Below are 24,299 nucleotides of genomic sequence, written 5' to 3'. Positions count from 1 at the left end.
TTCTGTGAAGCTGTGTTACTGTGCCTGTCTAAAACACCTGATGATCCTAATAAAGAGATGAATAATCAATAGTGAGCCAGGAGCAAGGATAGGCAAAGCTGCAGGCAGAAAGAATAAATAGAAGTCTGGGAAAGAAGGAGGAACAAGAGAACAAGGAGAGGATGACATCAGGACCCAGCCACCAGCTAGTCACTGAGTAAGAAGAAGGAAAGAAAGGTATACAGAAATAGAGAAAGATAAAAGCCCAGAGGCAAAAGGTAGTTGGGATGATATAAGTTAATAAAAGCAAGAAACAAGCTAAGCTAAGGTCGGACATTTATAACTAAGAATAAGCCTCCACTTGTGATTTATTTAGGAGTTGGATGGTGCCCCCCCTCAAAAAAAAGCCAAAAAAGTAAAAGTTCACATAACACTATTAAAAATAATAATGTAAATATCTGTGTTTTCTAATGGTCTTGGGTGACCCCTGTGAAAGTGTCATTCCACCCAAAAGGGGTTGAGACCCGCTGGCCTAGGAGACTTTGTACAGTTCTTTTCTTAAACTCAGTGTTGTGTTTGTCAGTGGACTGAATGTTGGCCATGGCAGCCTCCCTGATGAGAAGTGCTGTGCAGTCTAGGCTGCACGCTAGGTTGCTGCTTTGCTTCTGAGTCTGGTGTTGCTGCTCTGGGTGTGGTCGTTTGGCACAGATGCCACCGCTAGTTTTCTTTTTACTTGAATGAATGAATTTTGCTCTTCACAATTATCCATAAGCTGAAAAGAAGCCATGTGTTCTTCTCTGAGCTTTGAACTTTACTGTTTAGATGTGAATTGTGGCTCAGAAAGAGCTATATTCTACTTGAAGCTGTTTTCTAGAATTCTGAATGCTTTCTCTCTAATAAGTATCATTGTGAAAGAGCATGTAATAGAGATTATTGAGATTGAATGCTAGCTGTCTGTCATCTTGTTCTACTTTGTTGTGAATTTAGGAGAAGTTGGCTCTTCGACAACAGCTGAATGAGGCGAAACAGCAGCTCCTCCAGCAGGCAGAGTACTGCACACAAATGGGAGCAGTTACCTGTACCCTCCTCTGGGGAGTCTCTAGCAGTGAGGAAGTCGTCAAAGCCATTCTGGGAGGAGTAAGTTGTCTGGCACTGTTGAATGTGTCTTGTGACCTGAAAGAGACAGCACATCTGCTGTGACATTGATTGCTAAGTCCTGCCATGATGTAAATTTGCTTTAGTTCATTCATCAGGTGGTTGCCAGACACCTGCCGTGTTCATTGTGTCACCTGATGCTCTGAGGATGTGTAAAATGAAGTACCGTCCTTCTGTCCTGACACGCAAGGGGAATTTTCGATATATTAACTATTTTAATATTTATATATAAGAAATTTAACAACATTAAACGTGCCCATATGTGTTTTACCTCATGGATAATAGATAATTTAAGAATTTGGCATATATTTGTGTCTAGTATACACACACACATATGTATGTATGTTAGGGAACTTCATAAGGAAAGGAATTTGAAATGGACCTAAGAATAGGTAGAAATGGCAGTAAATTGTAAGAAGAGTTCAAGAAGACAGAATTAGGTGGCGGCCGCCATCGGAGAGGAGCAGCCATGGCCCTGCGCTACCCCATGGCCTTGGGCCTCAACAAGGGCCACAAAGTGACGAAGAACGTAAGCCAGCAGAGGCACAGCCGGTGGCACGGGCGCCTCACAAAACACACCAAGTTCGTGCGGGACATGATCCTGAAGGTGTGCGGCTTCGCGCCCTACGAGCGGCGCGCCATGGAGCTGCTCAAGGTGTCCAAGGACAAGCGCTCGCTCAAGTTCATCAAGAAGCCGGTGGGCACGCGCCTAGGCGCCAAGAGGAAGCGGAGGAGCTGAGCAACGTGCTGGCCACCATGAGGAAGGCGGCGGCCAAGAAGGACTGATCCCCTCCCCGTTCTCAATAAACGTTGCTGTGGCGCAAAAAAAAAAAAAAAAAAAAAAAGACAGAATTAGTCAAATCAAAGATATAGGTGGGAAATCTGGCTTGTGTTAGGACTGAAGGTCCCTTGACTGAGTGGAGGGTCATGCACTGCAGCTTGGGAGATAAGGTATAGGTGGAATGCCATTTTGTGATTGGAGGTAAGCAGTTGCTGGTCCCGTTCTCCCACCATCACCCCCCATCCATAGGCAGGAGGGCTGTAGAGTCTTCAAGTGTTTTTGAGTGAGGTGTGTGGCTCTCGGCAGGGCAGATGGGGAAGAAGGAGCCACTGAGAGCTGTATGATTGAGACAGGTGTGGTGTCAGGGTGCAGTTGACAGCTAAGAAAAGAAACCACCACCAGCAGGTAGGGTTTGACTCTGGGAGAAGGAATGGAAGTTGAGAGGGGGGATGTTTGGCTAAAAGCCAGAGCTACATTAGTTACTGCTTAGAGGACGCAGTGTTTGGCTTGAGGGAGACTTAAGTGTCCTTAACAATTTGTTGAACTTTAATAAAGCGTAATTTCCTGGGCTGTACGAGATTTTGTCTTAAAAATAAAGATGATTTCTATGTTGTTATTTATCCCCTGGGCTTACATAGTTCTTACTGGTTTCTTAGAAAATTTCTAGAGTTGGGAAACCATCCCTACAGTCAGTCATAGAACATTCTCTCACCCAAGACGTTCCCTTATACCGTTTTCTCAGGTTTTGTTTTTTGTTTTCACATTCTAAAATGTGCCTTGGTTCTAAATGGTTCTTGACAAATTTATACACATATGCACACACACATACAAGTAAAGTATATCTCAGTCATAGATAACTCAAATCTCCCTTCTATTTCTTATTTCCACTTCCTTTTTATACTTCACTAAGTCTAGTTAGTGCTGCTGTGCATGCATGGATGTAGCTACCCACTAGAGCATGAACCTACCAGTGTCCATGGCCCTGAAGAACAGTGACTCCTCCAGCAGCCATCAATCGTTAGTAACTCCTCAGTGAGGCATAGTGAGGCATAATGCCTCATAAGCCCATGTCCCATCCATGCTAGCATGGGGACTGGCTTGATTTGTCCAGGTCTTGTGGATTTTAGTTGGTCACGTTGGCTCCAATTTGTTGGAGGAAGCCACTTGTTGGTTCCCAGCCGCTCAGCCCCAAAATAGACATAGAAACTGTATTATTCAAATAACTACATGGACCATTAGCTCTAGCTTCTTATTGGCTAACTCTTATATCTTAATTTAACCCATCTCTATTAATCTGTGTATCACCATGTGGCTGTGGCTTACCGGATAAAGTTCTGTCCATCTGTCTCCGGTGGGGCTACATGGCTTCACTCTGACTCCACCCTTCTTTCTCCCAGCATTTGGTTTAGTTTTCCCTACCAACAGGCCAAGGTAGTTTCCTTATTAACCAATGGTATTTGCAGCATACAGAGGGGAATCCCACATCAGGTAACCACAGCAGTTTTGAGTTCATGAATGTTCAGAAGACAGCATTTCAAAGCATTCCTTTTTCCCTCCAGCTCTGACATTCTTCCACCCGGTCTTCTGTGATGTTCCCTGAACCTTGGTGGTGGTGGTGGACACAGATGTCCCATTTAGGGCTGAACACTCAGAAGTCACTTATTCTTTCTACTGTGGTCTGGTATGAGTCCCAGCATTGACTGCTTCCCTCCCTGGGAACTTTGAGCACAGGTTTTTTTATAATTGCTTCTGTAATTGCAGCTAGTCTTTCTTCTGTATGGTTTGCACATTTGTGATATTACATTGGCTTATGTGGAAAGATCTGACACTTGTATTCTTTTATTTTTAAACTTTCAGGACAAAGCATTGAAGTTTTTCAACATCACTGGTCAGACAATGGAGAGTTTCGTAAAGTCATTGGATGGGGACGTCAGGGAGGTTGATTCTGATGAGAGTCAGTTTGTATTTGCACTGGCTGGAATTGTAACAAGTAGGTAACTTTTCAGACATAGTGCCATATATCACGGTTGTTAATTATAGTTAGGGATTTGTGTGTGTCAGTGTCTGGAGCACCATGTTCACCCTGGAGTCTATCTCAGTAAGTTGATCTAGGTGTTGGTGTCTCTAGTATGGAAAAGCGCCCCAAGGACTTGTGGTCACCCACACTTATTAGAACTAACTGATCTAAAGGAAACACAGATTGATTTGATTGCTATTTATTTTTATTTATTTATTTTTGTTTTTTCATGACAGGGTTTCTCTGTGTAGCCCTGACTGTCCAAGAATTCACTCTGTAGACCAGGCTGGCCTCAAACTCAGAGATCCACCTGGCTCTACCTCTCAAGTGCTGGGATTAAAGGCGTGCACCACCACACCTGGCTGGTATTTATTTTTATACATCACAGAAGTAAAAGAATAAAAGCCACAAATTGTACATTTAGATGCTTGTCATTTGGAATCCTTGCTGTTTTATTCATGTCTGGCTAAAGCAAAAGCTGTGAGCTAAACTTAAACTAAATTCCACTTAAAGGATTCTAAAAACTTTGTGTTTTCAGTGAGTTTTTCCTGGAAGCTAATAAATGGAACCTCTCACTGAAGAAATGCTACAAAAGAATTTCATAGCAAAACTATAAAGGAGCTGGCATGGTGGCACAAGCCTGCAATTTCATCATTTAGGAGGCCCTAAGGCAGGAGGATTAAGAGTTTGAGGTCAACCTGGGCTGTATAGCAAGACTGTCTCAAAAAACGAAATAAAAAAATAACAGTAACATTCCAAACCTTCAAAATTTTTGTGAGAGATAGACTAGTACTGTACTAGAGATTCCTAGTACAGTAGGTGAGATGATCCAGTGGGTGTGGAAACTCTACTTTCATGAGGTTGACAAAGTGCTTAAATTGCCGGGCGGTGGTGGTGCACGCTTTTAATCCCAGCACTCGGGAGGCAGAGGCAAGCAGATCTCTGTGAGTTCGAGGCCAGCCTGGTCTAGAAGCGCTAGTTCGAGGACAGGAACCAAAAAGCTACAGAGAAACCCTGTCTCAAAAATCACACACACACACAAAAATAAAATAAAGTACTTAAATTGTGACCTTTCATCTCTGTTGTATCCTGTGTACTCTTAGATTGATTTTTGCTGTTAATATGAGAAAAAAGTGCCCTTTCCCCTTGCATTATGATGATGATGATGATGTGTGCTCACACGTTGGTGTAGGTACGTGTGCAAAAGCGCGTGTGTGTATATATGTAGCCTGAGTTGATGGTGGGTATCTTCTTTGGTTACTCCCCACCTTATTGATTATGGCAGGTTTTGTTGAACCTGGAGCTTAGTGATTCTGGCTAGTTTAGCTTGCCAGCTTGTACCAGCGACCTCTTGTCTCTGCATCCCGAGTGCTGAGATTACAGGAAGCTGCCATGCCTACCCAGAATTTACATGGGTGCTGAGCGTCTGAATTCCAGTCCTCATGCTTGTTTGGCAAGTACTTTGTACCGAGTCATCTTTCCAGCCCTGTGTTGTTACCTTCTTACTGAGATCAGTATGACGAAAGGCCTGTGTAGACTACCTCTGCTTCTCCTACTCCTTTAAATTTGAGACAAACTGTGCTCAAACTTGAAGTAATCCTGCTGCTTCGACTTCTTGAGTCCAGAGATTATAGGTACACTACTATACCTGGCTGGCATTTAAAAAAAATCCCTTAAAAGTTAGTGGTACTTATTTTATTTATTTTCTAAGATTTATTTTTATTTTATCCTTTAGCATAGGTTTTTTTTTTTGCCTGTATATATGCCTATGCACTGCCATGTATGCCTGGTACCTGTGGAAGCCTGAAGGGACTGTTGGATCCTCTAGAACTGGAATGAGCTATCATGTGGGTGCTTGAAATTAAACCCAGCTCTTCAAGAAGAACAGCCAGTGCTCTCAATTTCTGTGCCATCTCTCCAGCCTCCAGTGGTGTTTCTTGTTGGGTGGATGCTGAAAGTTCATTACTCTGGCGTGACTGGCACTTTGAAGCAGGGCAGCTCTCTGCCCATTCATCATAGCAACTATATTCTCAGTCTTCCTGTCTCAGCCTCCTGTGTCAGGCCTTAAAGGCTATATTTAAAAGAAGGCATTTGTACATTTGATTAGTTCTAAAAGTAACCTTAAAAGTCTACTATCCATGTATTTTGTCATTTTGCTGGTTGAGAATTTAAACTGCATGAATTTCTGGCTGGTGAGCCAAGAGGCAGACAGTCACTAGAGGGTAGAGCATCCTGTTGCCCAGCATTCAGGCTCACTTGGCTAAAATCACAGTCATGTACATGTGAAAAGAAGACTTATAGGCTTGCCTGAAAAAGGTTTTCAACTCTGGTGGTGCATTGCTAAAGTGGGTTTGTGCCACAGAAGTTTGTGCTTTTCAGCTCCTGGAGCCATTCAGTGGGTACAGCAGCACTGTGGAGACCATGGGCTAGCGGTCTACATCTCTTCTTGCTTGTCAAGCTGATCTTCCAATTTTACACACTCTCCCAGTTCCTTTTTATCTCTTAGAAGTTCTGAGAATTTCAATAAACCCATGTGCAGTATAACACCCAGGTAGGGAGTGGAGCCCTGTCCTTCTTCCATAGTCAGCCTCATGCAGCAGCTGTCCTGGTGGCCTGTTAAACATTTGATCTGGTTTGTTGTGACTTTGAGCATATGCTCCAGGTTGAACATGTTTGTCCCATATCTCTGCCTGGAAGTCTGGCTTCTTTCATTAGGTGTTTCCCAGCCAGCCTTAGCTCTCTGATGTATTTAAGAAAAGCTGTGATTTTGTAGAATTTTCCTTGTCTTCTCCTCCCTGGGGAAGAATGGAGCAGCTCTTATTTCTAGTTTACCATATTCTAAGTAAAAACTGATATGAAATTTCTTACTTGTTCAGTCATTGTTCTTTTGCTGTGAAGAAACACCATGACCACAGAAACTCTTATAAAAGAAAGCATTTAGTTAGGTACTTTCTTACAGTTGCAGAGGTTTAGTCTCTTATCATGGTGGGAGCATGGCAGCAGGCATGGTGCTGGAGAAGTACTTGAGAGCTACATCTGCAGACAGAGAAGATACTGGGATTGGATGGACTTTTGAAACCCTAAAGCCCAAGCCCACCCCAGTGTTTTACACTTCCGCCAAGGCCATACCTCCCAATTCTTCTAATCTTTTCAACTAGTCCCATTCTCTAGTGATTAAGCATTCAAACATATGAGCTTATGGGTATCATTCTTATTTAAACCACCACAATTTCTAATGACAGGTTAGGTGGAACATTGAAAGTCTGGATTTTAACACAAGATGGTTCACTTCCCAGGTTAGCTCCTTTAGACAGGGTTTCTTCATCTGCATGGGGGACCCTACCTGCTCTGATGGACTTACATCCTGTCATCTGCTGGTCTGTGGCAGGTCATAGCACATGTGAAGTGAGGGATTGTTCGGGGTAGGGCAGCCTGAGCAATAAAGCAATGAAAGAATGGTGATCTGTGAAGAGTGACTCACCTAACTCACAAGTAGAAAACTTGCTTTTCTGCCTACTCTTCCTACTGTTGTAGACTCATAAATCATAAGTGCATACCCTGCCTCCTAATCTAGCTATGCATTTTAGGTAGCATTTGGTAATCGTTGCCCTATCAATGTGACCTTTTTTCTCTTCTTTTTTTTAAGACAAGGTTTTACTAAGTAGTCTAAGCTGGCCTCAAACTCACTAGCCCAGGCTGTTATCGAACATCGAATCCTTCTTCCTCAGCATCTCAAATGTTAGGATTATAAATTTGTGACCATGCCCAGCTTTTAAAAATTCTGTATATTAATTCTTTTTCATGTTGCTAGGGATTGAATTTTGGGACTGGCCTCATGTATGCAAATGCCAAGCAGACTCCATCATCGTTCTCCAGCCCCAGCTCTAACATTACATTTTTCAGTTTTAAATAAATTTTGGGATTATAATATAATTACTTCATTTCCCCCTTTCCTTTTCTCTCTCCCAACCCTCCCATCTACCTTTTCTTGCTTTCTCTTAAATTCATGATCTATTTTTCTTATATTTTTGGTTTTGAGTCAGCCTTTTAACAGCTGAGTCATCTCTCCAACCTAGTCTATTTTTCTTTAATAATTTGTGTGTGTGTGTGTGTATGTGTGTTGTGTGTTCCAAATATATAAATACAAACTGCTCAGTTTGTATAATGTTAATTGTATGTATGTTTTCAGGGGTGACCATTTGGTGTTGGATAACTAATTGGTGTGCTCTTTCCTACTGTTTCTCCTACTCCAGCATTCCTTAGTTACCTGTAGTTCTTTGTTTAGGGTTGAGGTCTTGTGAGCTTCCCCATGTCCCTGTTAGCTTGTCTATGGGTGTCATTCTTGTTCAGGTATGGTTTAGGCAGTCATGTTGGTGAGACTCATGGGCATAGCTTCTTTGACATTTCTAGGAGACTTAATCTCACAGCAAACTTCCTGTTCCTTTGGCGCTTATATTCTCTGCCCTCCTTTCTACAATGATCCTGATCCTTAGGTAGAGGAGTTCTGTTGTTGATGCAGCACCTGGAGCTGGGCTCCATAACTGCATTTGACTATAATGGTCTCCACATGTTAGAAAGAGAAGTTTCTTTGATAAGGGATGAGAGTTATACTTCTGTGTGAGTATAAGGAAAAGCATTTAAGACTGTAGTTAGAATAGCAGGTTTAGTAAAGAAGTTTCTTCTCCATGACCCATGACTTTACTAGCCCCAGGTAGTTGGCTAGGTTCTCAGTACCAAGCATGATTTCTCTTTTGTTGAGTGGACCTTAAGTCCAATTTAGACAGTTCCACTAAGTACCAATAGGTACCACTAAGCCCCTTTAGGGATATCTTGCTGTGCCCGTCATTGTTGGGGTTCATAGCTATCATAGCTGGGTAGGGCTGTTGGTTGCTTCCTTCCTTTGGAAGCTGCATGGTATTTTCTGATAACATAAAGCCAGTCCCCCAAGGAGGAAGCCTTCAGGTAAGATTCTGCTTGAATCTTCTGGGTTCTGTGTCCAAAGTACATGGTAGCTTCAGCATTAGGGATTTATTTTCTATCTCTGGGGGGCAATCAAGGAAAACAGCAATAGCCTATAATGTTTTTGGATCTCTTGGATCAAAGAGGGTTTCTAATGACTGGTGTTGGGCTTTTGTCAGGTAGTCAAGGCTCTTGTGGGGGTGGGGGACACTCATTGTCAGTCCAGGTGGAAAAAATTCATTTAAACTGTGTATGTATATGTTTAGGTGTGTGTGTGTGTGTGTGTGTGTGTGTGTGAGATTCTTTGTGTTTTCAGACACCTTACTGTGGTTTTACTCTCCTCCCTCCTTCTGTATTTGTCTGCCATCTCTCCCTAATCAGCCTCCCTTACTTGTTCTGTGACAAGCCTAGGTTTCTGGAGCAGGGACAGGCTCTGGTACACACTGCTCTTTCAGGAGTCTTGCACACAGCATGTTTCCCACTTGGCACTGGCATGCGGTGCTGTAGGAGTACTGCGTGCTGTAGGAGGTTTGTGATATTCCTGCCACTCTATTGTGTGGGCATAGCAGACAAGTGTAACAAATGTTTGTAGATGTTGCAGGAGATGAAGTCATCCCCTATGACCCTGCCTGACTTTTCATAAAGATTAAAAACTTTATGTTCTGGGGTTGGTTGCTAGAGAGGTGGTTGCTAATTGATATTGTGAGATCACCAAAGGCTTTTTGGTTTTGGTATTCCATGGGCATGATTCTGACCTCTTTGATAATAACTCAGTCATGTTAAGTGTCTTGCTAACTTGGGAAAATTGGCATTGGTCACTTATAATATTCAGTTTATTATAGAATTCTTCTAATTGTCTTGCAATGTTTTGGCTTTGTAGTGTTTTCTTGCTGACACTTAAGTTAGTGGAGCTGACCCTACACAATGAAGCGGAGTTTTTGTTGGAAACTTGTGTTTCTCTGTAGTTGGATCAGCGAGGAAGTCCCATAGTCAGTATACTGTGCAGGATCAAATGCAAACTGCACACAGTAATGTTGCAGGACTGCATCTGGATTTTACATAGGTCTGTGAATTTCAGTTTAAGACGTGGGAGAGGTAACTTGGGATTTCATTCAGTCCTGGTAGACAGACCCTTCTGAGTGTTGATTTTGCAGGTGAAGGCAGATCAGAATTTTCACCTTTATGGATGAATCGCAGAAAATCTTGATGTGGTGTTCTCTGTTCTGTAAAGAACTTGGCTCCAGGATAGCTGCAGAGAAGGCTGTCTTGAGATTAGGTACCTCTCTTAGTCACTGTTCTATTTCTGTGAAGAGACCCCATGATCACAGTAACTCATAAAAGATAGCATTTAGTTGGGGGCTTGTTTACAGTTTCAGAGGATTAGTCCATCATCATCATGGCAGGGAGCTTGACAGCATGTATGCCATTGGAGCAGTAGTTAAGAGCTATATCCTGATGCACAGGTGTGGGTAGAGGGAGAGAGGGAAGAGAGAGGAGATGTAGAGAGAACACATTGTATACTGGGATTTGTATGAGTCTTATTTGTATAAGTATTGTGTACAAATATTTGCTGATAAATACTTGCAGTTATGTGTAGATACTGGACTGGTAGGGCTAGTACTGGCTGTACTAGCCCTGGGACAGTATAATAACTTGGTCTGGTCTCCACACCCATTTGCAGAGCTTGAAGTATGTAACAAGGTATTTGCTGATCACAATAGGGAAAAGCATTTAGGAAAGTCTGTTCAGATTGTTTTCATGCTCTACCTTTGACATATGATTCCCATTTATGTCATAGTTAGAAATCATTAGTCAATTCTTGAAGGATTTTTTAATACTTGATCTCAGCTAAGACTGATCATCAGTCCCACTTCCTGCTTGGACCAGATATCTATTGGTATGGTGTTCTGGGGCAGGATGCTGTAGACACCCAGGTCCCAGTGCTCTGTTCCATGGTTTATGACATCACTTTCTGATTTGTAGTAGCTCTTACAGTTGTCAGGTCCTCATTCATCATCATGTCAGCTCCATGAACAGCACCATTGTTTTTTTTGTATATCTATCTATCTATCTATCTATCTATCTATCTATCTAATCAATAAATGTATATTTTTTTTATTGATTGGTTGATTTTTGTTGAGCTCTACATTTTTCTCTGCTTCCCCTCCCTGTCTCTCCCCTCCCCTTTAATCCTCTTCCATGGTCCCCATGCTCCCAATTTACTCAGGAGATCTTGTCTTTTTTTACTTCCCATGTAGATTAGATCCATGTATGTCTCTCTTAGGGTCCTCATTGTGGTCTAAGTTCTCTGGGATGGTGATTTGTAGGCTGGCTTTCTTTGCTTCATGTTTAAAAACGACTTATGAGTGAGTACATATGATAATTGTCTTTCTGGGTTACCTCACTCAATATGATGTTTTCTAGATCCATCCATTTGCCTGCAAAATTCAAGATGTAATATTTTCTGCTGTGTAGTACTCCATTGTGTAAATGTACCACATTTTCCTTATCCATTTTTTGGTCTAGGGGCATTGACAAAAAATGCTGCTATGAACATAGTTGAGCACATGCCCTTGTGGCACGGTTGAGCATCCTTTGGATATATAGCCAAAAGTGCTATTACTAGGTCTTGAGGAAGGTTGTTTCCTAATTTTCCGAGAAATTGCCACACTGATATCCAAAGGGGCTATACCAGCTTGCACTCCCACCAGCAATTCAGGAGTGTTCTCTTTACCCTACAACCTTTCCAGCATAATTTGTCACCAGTGTTTTTGATCTTGGCCATTCTTACAGGTATAAGATGGAATCTCAGAGTTGTTTTGATTTGAATTTCTCTGATGACTAAGGATGTTGAACATTTCCTTAAGTGTCTTTCAGCCATTTTAGATTCCTCTGTTTAGGTCTGTATTCCATATTTTTTTATTGGATTATTTGTTCTTTTGATGACAAATTTTTTGAGTTCTTAATGTATTTTGGAGATCAAACCTCTGTCTGATGTGGGGTTGGTGAAGACCTTTTTCCATTCTATAGGCTCTCGTTTTGTCTTATTGACCATATCCTTTGCGTTACAGAAGCTTTTCAGTTTCAGAAGGTCCCATTTATTGTTTAGTGTCTATGCTACTGGAGTTATACTTTGGAAATGGTCTCCTGTGTCAATGCTTTCAAGTGTACTTCCCACTTTCTCTTCTATGATGTTCAGTGTCTTTATATTGAGGTCTTTGATCCATTTGGACTTGAGTTTTGTGCATGGTGATAGATATGGATCTATTTCCATTCTTCTACATGTTGATATTCAGTTATGTCAGAACCATATGCTTTCTTTTTTTCATTTGATGTTTTTTGCTTCTTTGTCAAAAATCAGCTGTTCGAGGGTATGTGGATTAATACCTGGGTCTTCATTTCAGTTCCATTGGTCCTCCTGTCTGTTCTTATGCCAATACCAGGCTGCTTTCAGTACTGTAGCTCTGTAGTAGAGTTTGAAGTCAGGGATTGTGATGCCTTTTATTGTACAGGATTCCTTTGGCTATCTTGGGTTTTTTTTCTTTTCCATATGAAGTTGAGTACTGTTCTTTCGAGATCTGTGAAGAATTTTGCTGGGATTTTGCTGGGCATTGCATTGAATCTGTAGATTGCTTTTGGTAAGATTGCCATTTTTACTATGTTAATTCTACCTACCCAAGAGCACGGGAGATCTTTCCACTTTCTGGTGTCTTCTTCATTTTCTTCCTTCAAAGATTTAAAGTTCTTGTCACACAAGTCTTCCACTTGTTTGGTTAGAGTTACTCCGAGATATTTTATGCTATTTGTGGCTATTGTGAAGGGTGATGTTTCTCTGATTTCTTTCTCAGCCATTTATCATTTGTGTACAGGAGGGCTACTTTTTTTTTTTGAGTTAATCTTGTATTCTGCTACATTACTGAAAATGTTTATGAGTTTTAGAAATTCCTTGGTAGAATTTTTGTGGTCGCTTATATAACCTATCATATCATCAGCAAATAGTAAGAGTTTGACTTCTTCTTTTCTGATTTGTATCCCCTTGATCTCCTTTTGTTGTCTTTTTGTTTTTAAAGATTTATTTATTATGTATGCAACATTCCTTCCATGTATGCTTGCCAGAAGAGGGCACCAGATCTCACCATAGATGGCTGTGAGCCACCATGTGGTTGCTGGGAATTGAACTCAGGACCTCTGGAAGAGCAGTCAGTGCTCTTAACCTCTGAGCCATCTCTCCAGCCCCTCCTTTTGTTGTCTTATTGCTCTAACTAGGACCTCAAGAACTATATTGAATAGATATGGAGAGAGTGGACAACCTTTTCTTGTTTCTGATTTCAATGGGGTCGCTGGGAGTTTCTCTCCATTTAGTTTGATGTTGGCTGGTGGCTGGCTGTATATTGCCTTTATTATGTTTAGATATGTTCCTTGTATCCCTTCTCTCTCCAAGACCTTTATCATGAAGGACGTTGTATTTTGTCTAAAGCTTTTTTGGTATCTAATTAGATGATCATGTATTTTTTATTTTTCAGTTTGTTTATATGGTGGATTACGTTGACAGATTTTCGTAATTTGAGCCATCCCTGCATCTCAGGAATGAAGCTGACCAGATGATGGTGGATGATGGTTCTGATGTGTTCTTTAATTAGATTTGCCAGTATTTTATTTAGTATTTTTGCATCAATTGAACAGCACCATTGTTAAATGCTGCTTTCTTTGAGTCTGTAGTCAGGGAATATACTATCTGCTAATCAGAATTTTTCAGATTGTGAAGCACCTGTGATCTTTTAGAAAAAAGCTTATTATTTATCATTAATTATTACTATTATTATTATTAGTGTGTGTGTGTGAGCAAGACAAGAGATAGGTAGAGTGAGAATGAAGGTGTGTTCACGCCATGATGCGTGTGTGGAAGTTAGTGGAAAACTGGTAGAGTCACTTCTCTCTGTCCACCGTTATGTGCTCTCTGTGCTGCACCTGTGGTCTTGATGCTTTATTCTGTCTTTTGCAGATGTTGCCGCCATTGCATGTGGTCGTGAATTCTTGGTGAATTCCAGTCGGGTGCTCTTGGACACCATGTTGCAGCTGCTGGGGGACTTAAAGCCTGGCCAGTGCACCAAACTCAAAGTGTATGTAGACAGTAACTCACAGTTTCTCAACTTGCGCAGTGCCTAGAATATGCTGATGGAACCTCTCTTTAAGTAAATGTGGTTGATTTAGTAGTAGTTCTAAAAAATAGGAAACAAATTGCCTGAGAATTTAAAGGATGTGTTATATCTTAGGTCATATTTTATCTAATTTTATTTGAGATAGGGTTGATGTGTAGCCCAAGCTGACCTTGAATTCATGTTCCTCCTGCTTTAGCCTGCTGAGTATTGGGTTAAACAGTATTTCAGGAAAAAAAAATGAATCAAGAAAAGGAACATTTACCCCTTAGAATGATCAGTGGATCCTAAATATTTTAGGGTCATGTTTCTAGTGGCCTCAGAATGAACTCTGACGTAATTTCCTACCCAGGTACTAAATTTTGTAGCTATTTTTTACGGAATCATTTTAATAAATCACAACAAACTTCTATTTCGTATCTCACAGTGTTGTAGGTCAGGATCTGAGGTAACTTGGCCAGGTCCTCTGCTGGGCATCACATAAGGTCAAAATCAAGGTGGTGCTCAGCAGGACGCTGTGAGTAGGCTCTGGAAGAGTCTGCTTCCTTGTTCTAGTCTTTTAGGTGGCCAGTTGAATCCTGTCCGGGCTTCATTGCATCTTTCTCACATGGCCCCTTGTCATTCCACAGCCTTTTATACTTGACATCTGTATTTGTTACCTTTCTGGTTACTGTGACAAGAGTAGTTTAAAGAATGAAGGTTTTGTTTTTGTTCACAGTTTGAGTGTATAGCTCCTCATGGAAGGGAAGGCGTTGTGGCAGGAATGTGAGGCAGCTGGTCACATGACATCCATAGTCAGGAAACAGGGAGAATGCTGGTACTCAGCTCTGTTTCTCCTTTGAAAATTATTTTAAATTATTTACTTATTTATATTTGTGCACATGTGTGCTCATGAATTTGTGTGCATGGTATAGTATATATGTGGAGCTTAGAGGACATCTAATAGGCATCAGTTCCCTCTATGTGGGCTCCAAGGAATACAAAACAGCCAGAATTAGTGGGAAATACTTACCCAAAGAACCATCTCGCCAGTCTACTTTATTCTTCTTTTCAGTCTAGAATCCCAGACCATAGGATGGTACCATTTATGTTCAGGGTGGTCTCTCCTCTCAATTCAACCTTCTTGGCAACATTTTCAGAGTTGCTTTTCCATAGTGATTATAAATCCAGTTGAGTTGATAATGATTATCCATCAAAGTGTGTATCAAACTTCCTCTGTTGCTTTCTATGGGCTCATGTGTTTAGATTAGGCATATTAGATAAACATTTTTAATCAGCTCAGAGCCTGTTGATTAGTAACGGTGATTGATTGCATCTGCAGAAACTCGTTTGCAAGGAAGGTAATTTAAGTTTATCAGAGTATGATGTAAATATAGTCTTGGAGATTAGGCCAGGAAATATTTTTTTCTTTTTTGGGGAGCAGTCCTGGGAATGGAACCTAGTGATTTTCACAAGGCAAGCATTCCTGTGCTGACATATAGCCCCAATCGCAGGATAATTAGAGGGTATTAGGGTTTTTCCTGTGATACATTCTTCCAAGTGTGTTGGAAATCTTACGTGTTGCAGATTTATCTTATTTAGTTCATTAGTCTCTTTAAAGTCTGTGGCAGATACTTCCAACACCTGTGTCCTCTTGGCCTTGGTGTCTCTTTTCCCATGTAGTGATAGTTTCTTTTTCTCTTTATATTCTAATAATTTTGGATGCATCCTGGGCATTGGGAATATTATGTTAGAAGCCTCATGTTTAAAACCTTTGGAAAATGCAGCAGTTCAGTTGGATTTGAGTTACAAGTTGCAGTGTTGTTTCAGTATCAGCCCCATATCTAGAATGCCTTTACCTGCTGTTTCCCATGCTAGTGGAGCTGCCTGCCAGGGACCTGTGGGAGACCCAGGGAATAGTGCTGTGTATGATGAGGTCCACACTTGCCCAGCTTGAGGTGAGGCTTGAAATTTACAGATAATAGTACTGTGGGGTCACTTTCCTGAATGGCTGACTCTCCATGATGCCTGTGCTGCTCTGTTATTCCCCCAAAGCTTCCTTTTTTTTTTTTTTTTTGCTTTTTCGAGACAGGGTTTCTCTGTGGTTTTGGAGCCTGTCCTGGAACTGGCTCTTGTAGACCAGGCTGGTCTCGAACTCAGAGATCCGCCTGCCTCTGCCTCCCAAGTGCTGGGATTAAAGGCATGCGCCACCACTGCCCGGCTAAAAGCTTCCTTTTTTAGTTCCCATCTAGAATGCTGAGGTGTGGTGTGGCCTAAAGTATTGTTGTGCCTTCTACTTAACTCTGTCTGCAGCTATTGAGATCTTCAAGATGGGGAAGCATTCCCTTCCGCAGCTATGAGTTGCCTGGAGCTCCTTCTATCATTGTGGCTGCCACTAGACCTCCCCTCTTTTCTTCTCCTTAAGACTGAGCTAGAGCCTTCTGTGCAGTCTGAGTGCAGGCCAATGGAAGCGATGGTTAGGTGGTACTTCATGTTCTGTTCTCATTGCCTCAGCTCATTTGCTGGTTCCCTATCAAAGATTTTAAGTAGCTGCTCCATGCATTCTGTTCAGAATCTATAGTTGTGTTCAGTGGACGTAAGAGCTATGTGTACTGTGACATCCTGTGTGAACCACACTGTAGTCTGCACTGGTGTTTTATACTGACATGTCTATGTGCATGAACAATGTGTGCTGTAATGGGACGTAGATTTCTTTATGGTAGTGTTAAAACTTGACTATGGATCTTATTTATTTCTTTGGGGGGGGGTCTCAAAAATTGCAAAAGTCCTAATATTTGGATCACCTTTCTCAGCCTAAGAGAATATTTAGGGTATTTTTTTTGTTTCTCTGCATATATGCTGCTACAGTGAACACTTGGTAAATATCTCCTGTGGACCTACGTGTGAGTTCCTCTAGGAATTTCCCCAGAAGTGAGATCTTTGAGAAGGGGCAGCCATACCACCCTGTAAGATGCTCCCATCTTGTCAGCATTTTGTTATTTATTCCTATAGAAAATATGTATCATCAGGCCATCCACCCACTTCCCCCCCTTGATTTGGAATACCAGTAAGCTGGGTGTTTTTTCTGCATGTATACAACCAGCTTCTAATCCCGTGTGTGACATTGGCATGTTCTAGTCTCAGGTGGCTTCCTCATGTGCCTGGCTGTCTTCTATGTAGGTTGCTTGCCTTTTTCTCTTTAGGGTTTTTAGTCTCTCTGCTGAAGTCCCTTTGTTTTTTTTTTTTTTAAATATTTATTTATTATGTATACAATATTCTGTTTGTGTGTATCCCTGCAGGCCAGAAGAGGGCACCAGACCTCATTACAGATGGTTGTGAGCCACCATGTGGTTGCTGGGAATTGAACTCAGGACCTTTGGAAGAGCAGGCAATGCTCTTAACCTCTGAGCCATCTCTCCAGCCCCTCCCTTTGCTTTTGCTAGCAGCCTAAGTCCTCTTGAATAGGGCCTTTGCTGTGCTGTGCTGAGGTGTTTTTTTTTTTTTTTTTTTTCTTCTGTGACTCACTTCTCCCCTGGGTCTTTTACTCTTATCACTTTACCTTCAAAAGCTGCTCACTTTCAGAATTGGTGCCTCAGGCCCAGAGATGGGTTCGGTTTTCTTTTAGCTGCTGGTTTTTGCATGTAAAACCTTCTTTAAAAACTTCTAAAAAAAAAATCTTGGGCTGGAGAAATAGCTCAGTGGTTGTGATAGTTTGAATGAAATTGGCCTCGTATGTTTGAATATGTGACCTCAGTTAGTGGACCTGTTTGGCCAGGATTAGTAGGTGTGGCCTTATTGGTTGAGATGTGTCACTAGGGTTGGATTTTGAGGTTTCAAAAACCCGTAGCATTCCCAGGTAGCTTTCTCTTTTCCTCATGCTTTTGGATCAGATCATATCTTTCTGTTCTACTTGCCACTCACTTTAACTGTCAAAGTAGATAAGATCATTGGTCAGAAATCACGTCACAACTGAATGCTGTTATACTTTCTCATTCCCTCCACCAAACAATTCCATTGCTTTTGAGTCCTCATTATCGGGGCAGAATGCAGCTAGATTCTTTGCCAAACTGTAACACAGATGGCTTTGTTGTTACTTTTTTGGGGGTGAGATGTGAGCATACTTAGCTCAGATAGGGCACTGACAACAGACAAATTAACGTTTATACCAAGTCTAACTTTTAGTGAACCAAAATTTATTGAGGTTCCTTACTGAAACATGTATGACTCAAAGGCATCTCCATCACTGAAATTCTGACCCCAGCTTGAGTGATGACTCACAGAAGCTGTTTTCCTTCAGTTCCTCACACAGCTAGCAGGCAGTGCGGCTCATCCTCCAGTGGTTGTTATATAATTCCAGGAGAGGCTTTCCTGAGTTTCAGGAACTTTCCAAAGAGAAAAAAAAATTTGTTTACTTCCTGAATTTTTCTCCCCCTGCTCTCGTGTGACACTGGTATTTCCATTTGACTCTTTATGAAAACAGGCAACCAAAACTCTTGCTTCTTGTTAGACATGTGGAACTCTCCAGCCTTTTAAAGGTGTTATTCAGTTGACAACATGGGAGAGAAGCAACACACTCCCTGGATAGTGGGCTTTGTCATTTTGTCTTCATGCTTGCTTCTCAGATACTGCTATTGTCTTAAAATACTTTGTGGAAATATTTCTAGAAGCATTTTAAAGTACAGTCCTGAGGCTGAGGCTATGACCTAATTGTTAGAGGACCTGCCTAGTACACAGGAGGCCAACCCCATCATCACTTAAATCAGGTACAGTGGCATACACCTGTAGTTTACACCCTGGAAATAGAGGTGGGAGAATCAGAACATAAGTTCAAGTTCACTCTCAACTATATAGAGAGTTCAAGGCCAGCCTACGCTACAGGAGACCCAGTCTTAAAGCAAACAGATAACAAAAACAGCAGTCCTCACCCTGACTAACCCAGAGATATTTATTGTCTTTGGCAGATAAGAGCTTTCTTGAGAAAGAGGTCGCATGGCAATCCACATGTGGCTGAGAGACCTGTACTCCAGAAAGCAAGGGAGATGTGATTCAGTGGGTTTGCTTACAAAGGTGGCCTGGCTTTCCTGCAGGACACATAGCTGCTGTGAAGTTTACTGTGAAGGCCCTGAGACTTCACCAGTACTTCCACTGATATCCACCTAGGTGGTAACACTGAGGACACTGTCAGGTGGGGGAAAGAGAATAGAAACTTCAAGGAGCAGGGACTAGGTGCAGCTCAAACTCTGTGACGTATTTTTACAGTCCATCATTTCTTGAGTAGAAATGGCCCTGTCCTCCCTCCTGCTCTCTTCTGACCTTCATGCATGTTTATTATGTTCTGAAACCCCTCTCAGTCATACACGGTATCTACTACCTAGGCTCCACACAGGGTAAGGGTATTTATTCCCTTTACTGGTCTGGCAACCCAACTGGGACCTGGGCTAGAGCCTTCAGCTGAGAACCAAGTGTCCACTTAGGAACAAGTCCTCTCCTGGAACCCTACTCCATGACACTTGTCGGGGATCCTCACTACAGGTGAGGAGCCCTTTACACTCAGCTTTCAGTCACTCCTTTCCAGAACCCCCTAATGACCCTTCCTTTCAGCCCCATCCTCTGGAAATTCCACTACCTCCTAGTATTGCCACAGGGTGGCATCTAGGCTTTTACCACATGGTCCAGACTATAACAACTGCCTTTCCAAAAAACATGCTCAAAGCACTGTGTGTGTGTGGATTTATAATCAGTGGGGCTGGTGTTGGTTTGTTCTCTTTGTGTTACACAGTGGATGAGCCTTAGCATACAGATAGTATGTTAGGACCCCATCACTTGTAAATCACAGTTTTAGATTCTTACTTGGCAGGGATGGGGACACCACATCTAAATAATTATGTTAAGTAGTTAATTATCAGGACTGAGGCTGCCTCAGTGGGAGAGCATCTGGCTGCTTAGTATGCACAAGGTCCTGGAACTGGGCCCCAGTGCTGTATAAAAATGTACTTCATTGTTGTGCTCCTTTTAAAAAATGAGTAGACCTCCAACTGTAGGTTTCTGTCACAAACCATCTGACCAGGGATAGGTGTGTAGGGTAGTGGAACATTGCCTAGTGTGGAAGCGCTGGGTCCTATCTCCAGCACCCAGTGAGATTAAACATCTTAACCAGTTCTCTCTCATAGTGCATGCAGTCTTTGAGGAGAAACTTGTTTCTATGCCTTAGACTTGGTCAGTGGTGTCGATTTGTCTTTGGGATTCAGCTGAGGATGAGTAACCCTGTGTCTGTTTCTGGTATCTTTCTGTCTTTGGCTGGCTTGTTCTCTAGTACTGGGTGCTCATGGAGCAGGTATTGCTTTAGGGTGACGAAGGTGGTCTCTTGCATCACTTTCTTTTCAGGCTGAAGAATAGCAAGGGAGTGCTTTCTGTCCTGTCCCAGGTCTCGTCCCTAGAAAGGAGACAGCTTCCATTTCATTAAGCAGAGTTACTGGGTGGCTTCCCAAGATCATCCCCTTCCATTTAAAACATTTTTTCTCCTTTTAAACATTAAGGTACCTCTTAGAATACTTCTGTTACAGAAGATTTGTTCTACTAAGGAATCCAGGTTGATAACTAAGTACTTTAAGGCCACAGAATTAACAATACACAGGTCTTGCAACATGTTTGTTTTCTGTTTTGCCTTTATTCCTTCTGCAGATTAAACCATTAAACATGGTTTCCGCTTTGTAATTGTTCTACCTATATGTTATAGTTGGACATGTGAGATGTAAATATGTTTAGGTCCTTTAGGGAATGATTCAAGATGAAATACAATGTGGATAACACATAAAGTCAGCACTGTATTCTTTTGCATTTCAGTCTAATGCTGATGTCTCTATACAATGTGAGCATCAATTCAAAAGGCTTGAAATACATCAGTGAGAGCCCTGGATTTATCCCTTTGCTGCGGTGGCTTTTGAATGGTAAGCAGTATTCTGCTATGTTCTTGTATAGTCAGTCATATGCTAACCCAACTGGAGGAGGTATTGGTGTATTAGAAATCAGGAACCATTTTCTTACAATGTTTACTCTTTAAAAATAACTTTTCTCTTTTGTTGGTGTGGCTTCTGGGGATGGAAGAGGAAGAATATTCTTTTGTGGTGGCAGCTTTTAAACCTTGGTACCCTCAGACACTGGGTTCTCAAATCCCTGCTCCTCCCCAAATAACTTTCTACTCTAGAAAGCCAACTGGTATACTAGTAGTTCCTCATTATGTTTCTCAACTATAGGTTTTAGTTTTAGTTGTCACCTTTGAAACAAAGATCATTTTATAAAACAGCACAAACATTCTCCTTCAGAATAGTAGATATGTGGTGGACATGGAAGGAAAAGTCAGAAGTGTAGGCAGAATGAAATAGGAGACCCATGAAGTTGCATATGGATATATCTTCAATTGTAAATAAAATGAATCTTACCTTAGTGCTTCCTTTCTTGTTTACCTTCACCACTATTTTTTTTCCAAGTTGTTTTGACTGTTTTTAAGACTTTTGCCATGAATTTGAGAATAAATGTGTCACTTAGTACAAACAAGAAACCCTTTTAGAAATTTTATTGGGTGTCTGTTGAATCAGTAGTTTATTTAGGGGAGAATTGACATATTAGCAATATTGAATCTTCTAAGCCAGGAGCCCAGGTGTGTAGGTAATTCTCTTGTGTCTGTTTGTCCTAGGGCATTTGAAGGATGTATGTAGAGTGGACATCCTTGCAGTGAGTGTAGAGGTATTCTCTCCTACCAGAGCAGAATGTGTTTGGCACCATTGTCATGAAGATATATAACTCTAGGGGACAGATCAGGCACATTACTATTCATGTGAAGAGATGTGGGTTCTCTAAGCCTGGAGTCCCTGCGCTGAAATGCAGTCTATGTCATGTGCAAAGTCTGTCTCATTCATGGATCTTGAGCCAGCACAAACATGGACATTCTGGCTGTAGCTATGACTAAGAAGTTCTGTCTCAGACAACAGTGCATCCTCTGTCAGGATCCTTCAAAAAGTAGCATATATCTTGTAAACATATGAGTAGGGTGAAACCCTAGGGTTCCACAGCTTAAAGGCTGGTTAAATAGACTTTAGATCCATGTGCCCCAAGCCTGAATACTCAACTAAACAGCTTTTTTTTTTCTTGAGAATGCATCATGGAACTAGGTGATTCCTGAACTTAGTGTCTGTGTGCAGATCCATAGTACTAGCCTGTAGGACTAGGGGAGATACTTAGGGAGAAGATAATTGAAGAGGAAGTCCCAACTGAGCCATAGCTGCTGCCGCTCTACATGGACCACATATGTACCCTGATCTATTTTGTCAGTGTTCCGTAAGGCAAGGCATTATTGCCTCCTTCTCAGATGAGGAGGCCAAGTGGCTTGCTGGAGGTTAGCAGCTGTGTGGCAGTTGAGTTGGGTTTGAACCCTGACTGCCTGCTCCATGACCCTGTACCTTACCCTAGCTGCTCTGCAGGCACTGGACAGGGCTATAAACCTCCATTCTGGAGATGGTCTACTTTAGCAGCCATTGGAACTGGCATTGCTTGGTTTTGCAGAGACTTTTGTCTCAGACAATATGTCTGGCTCTGCTTGCATCAGTGACCTTCCAGCAGCCTTTATGAGTTGTGTTCTCTGATGCCATAACTGCTGGCCTTGAAGTGTCTGTGAGGCGAGTAAGAATCTCGGCTGAGTTTATGCTTCTCTCCTGGGTGCTCTCTATGCCCGTAGACTACCTGCCTTGACACAATAGAGTGGTTCCTAAGGTTTCTTAACCACTTTGCTACTGGGGCTGTTTGACTTTCTCGACCTTGAAGACCGTTCCTTGTTCTTTGAACACAGCAAGCACATCCAAACCCTGAGATCCATTGCAACTCATCTCACTTGATGCCTTTAGCTGCATTCCTTGTAAAGTCAAACAAAACATGCTGGACTCAAGTCCCAGATGCTTAACCACTGAGTTGTGTACTTTCTATTTTATGTCACTTTAATTTTAAATGTTTTAATTTTAAATGTTAATTTAATGTGTGTTTAAGTTGGCTTTTGTTGTTGCTAGTACTGTAACCTGGAACTGCAGGCGGTGCTTAGCAAGTCTGCTACTGAGCTCCTTCCCCAGCCCTGCCCTGCAGATTAGAAAGTTGAGAGTGTGTTTTATTGTGAAGTAGGAAACAGGAGCACACTGGCTACCTGAGAAACTTTGCTGCTTGTGCTTGGTGACTGCACTGTTCCTCTTAGGACCTGACCCCTTGACCTCTGACCAGGAAAGAATTTGAAGATTGGCTGTCTATACTCTTATACCATTAAGTAGATTCAATTTGTGAAAATGTTCTCTATTTTGCTCAGGATTAATAATTTTTTCAAAGGTCTGAAGCAAAGAGATTGCTAACTCTTAGAAATCAATTTCTGTGTTATCATATAATCCCATTACGGAGCTTGATGTGTTTAAAGAGAGCAGCTTTAGACTCACTACACAGATGTGAATTGAAACTTTCGTACTGGTAAACTGATCTAATCTGTTAGAACTTCACTTTTCTGATCTGTACAGTGGGAGTCCACCTCAGGGTTTTACCATAATCCAGCAGGTGTCAGCTCTCCCCTTTATTTCTGATCTAAGTATCCTATGGAAACTTGTTTCCCTTTACTTTGCTTGACTTAAGCAGTTACTTCTGAGTTTTCAGACCCTCTGCTTCAGAGAATAGTTGCTGCTGTGCTTATCTCGGTGAAGCTCATCTCATTCCCTCTAACCTTTGCTGGATTTCATTTTTCTTTCATTTGTTCATCTACGTGGCTACCTTTTTCCCAGGCTGGGTTCAAATTCTTCACATTCCTCTTAAACCACAGAACTGGCACAGAACTCTAACAAATAGCTGATGAGGACAATGTGTATTTGGGTGGTGACCACAAGTTATGTAACTGCTAATGCAGACTAGTGTCAGAATCCCACTGGCAGCTGTGGTGCTGCCTTCCCTGCCTGAAGATACAGTGCTGAATGGGCACACAGCATTCACACCCCATCACACATCCACTTACTTCTCTGAGTGACCTAAAGCATGGCACGCTTTACAGACTTTACAAACTTGACCTCAGAGCTTCCTCTAGCGCGCCATTCTCAGAGCCAGCTCTGTTTGATGAGTCCACATGCACGTCAAATGGACATTCACTTCCAATGTGTATGCCAAATTACAACCTTTTCCATACAAGCCCTGTCCACAGTCTGCCCAGTCTCAGTAAATTTCAGCTCTCCTTCTCAACTTATCAGGCGTTTAAGTCCTC

The 24,299-nt window shown here is 41.8% G+C and overlaps 2 protein-coding genes across 2 annotated transcripts in view; both read left to right on the top strand.

Annotated features, from left to right (window-relative positions):
• LOC121435517 (heat shock transcription factor 2 binding protein) overlaps window positions 1-24,299 on the top strand; it is a 78,468-nt gene that overhangs the window by 20,689 nt on the left and 33,480 nt on the right. Inside the window, exons 4-7 of the mRNA XM_041634910.1 lie at window positions 967-1,116; window positions 3,773-3,905; window positions 13,894-14,011; window positions 20,870-20,973. Of these exons, the coding sequence (XP_041490844.1) occupies window positions 967-1,116; window positions 3,773-3,905; window positions 13,894-14,011; window positions 20,870-20,973 (505 nt within the window). The remainder of the gene's footprint in view (window positions 1-966; window positions 1,117-3,772; window positions 3,906-13,893; window positions 14,012-20,869; window positions 20,974-24,299) is intronic.
• Window positions 987-2,529, top strand: LOC121435518 (60S ribosomal protein L36-like). Its single transcript, XM_041634911.1, has one exon. The coding sequence runs from the start codon at window positions 1,604-1,606 to the stop codon at window positions 1,871-1,873; it is 270 nt and encodes an 89-aa protein (XP_041490845.1). The 5' UTR covers window positions 987-1,603; the 3' UTR covers window positions 1,874-2,529.

The sequence above is a fragment of the Microtus oregoni genome, unplaced genomic scaffold, assembly GCF_018167655.1.
Source record: "Microtus oregoni isolate MIOR12 unplaced genomic scaffold, Mior012 000046F_ref0000063, whole genome shotgun sequence".
Taxonomy (NCBI): domain Eukaryota; kingdom Metazoa; phylum Chordata; class Mammalia; order Rodentia; family Cricetidae; genus Microtus; species Microtus oregoni.
This window is presented reverse-complemented; position numbering and strand designations above follow the sequence as displayed.

What these genes read in the sequence shown, in the direction of transcription:
- LOC121435518 (XM_041634911.1), top strand. Translation starts at nt 1,604, where the DNA reads ATGGCCCTGCGCTACCCCATGGCCTTGGGCCTCAACAAGGGCCACAAA.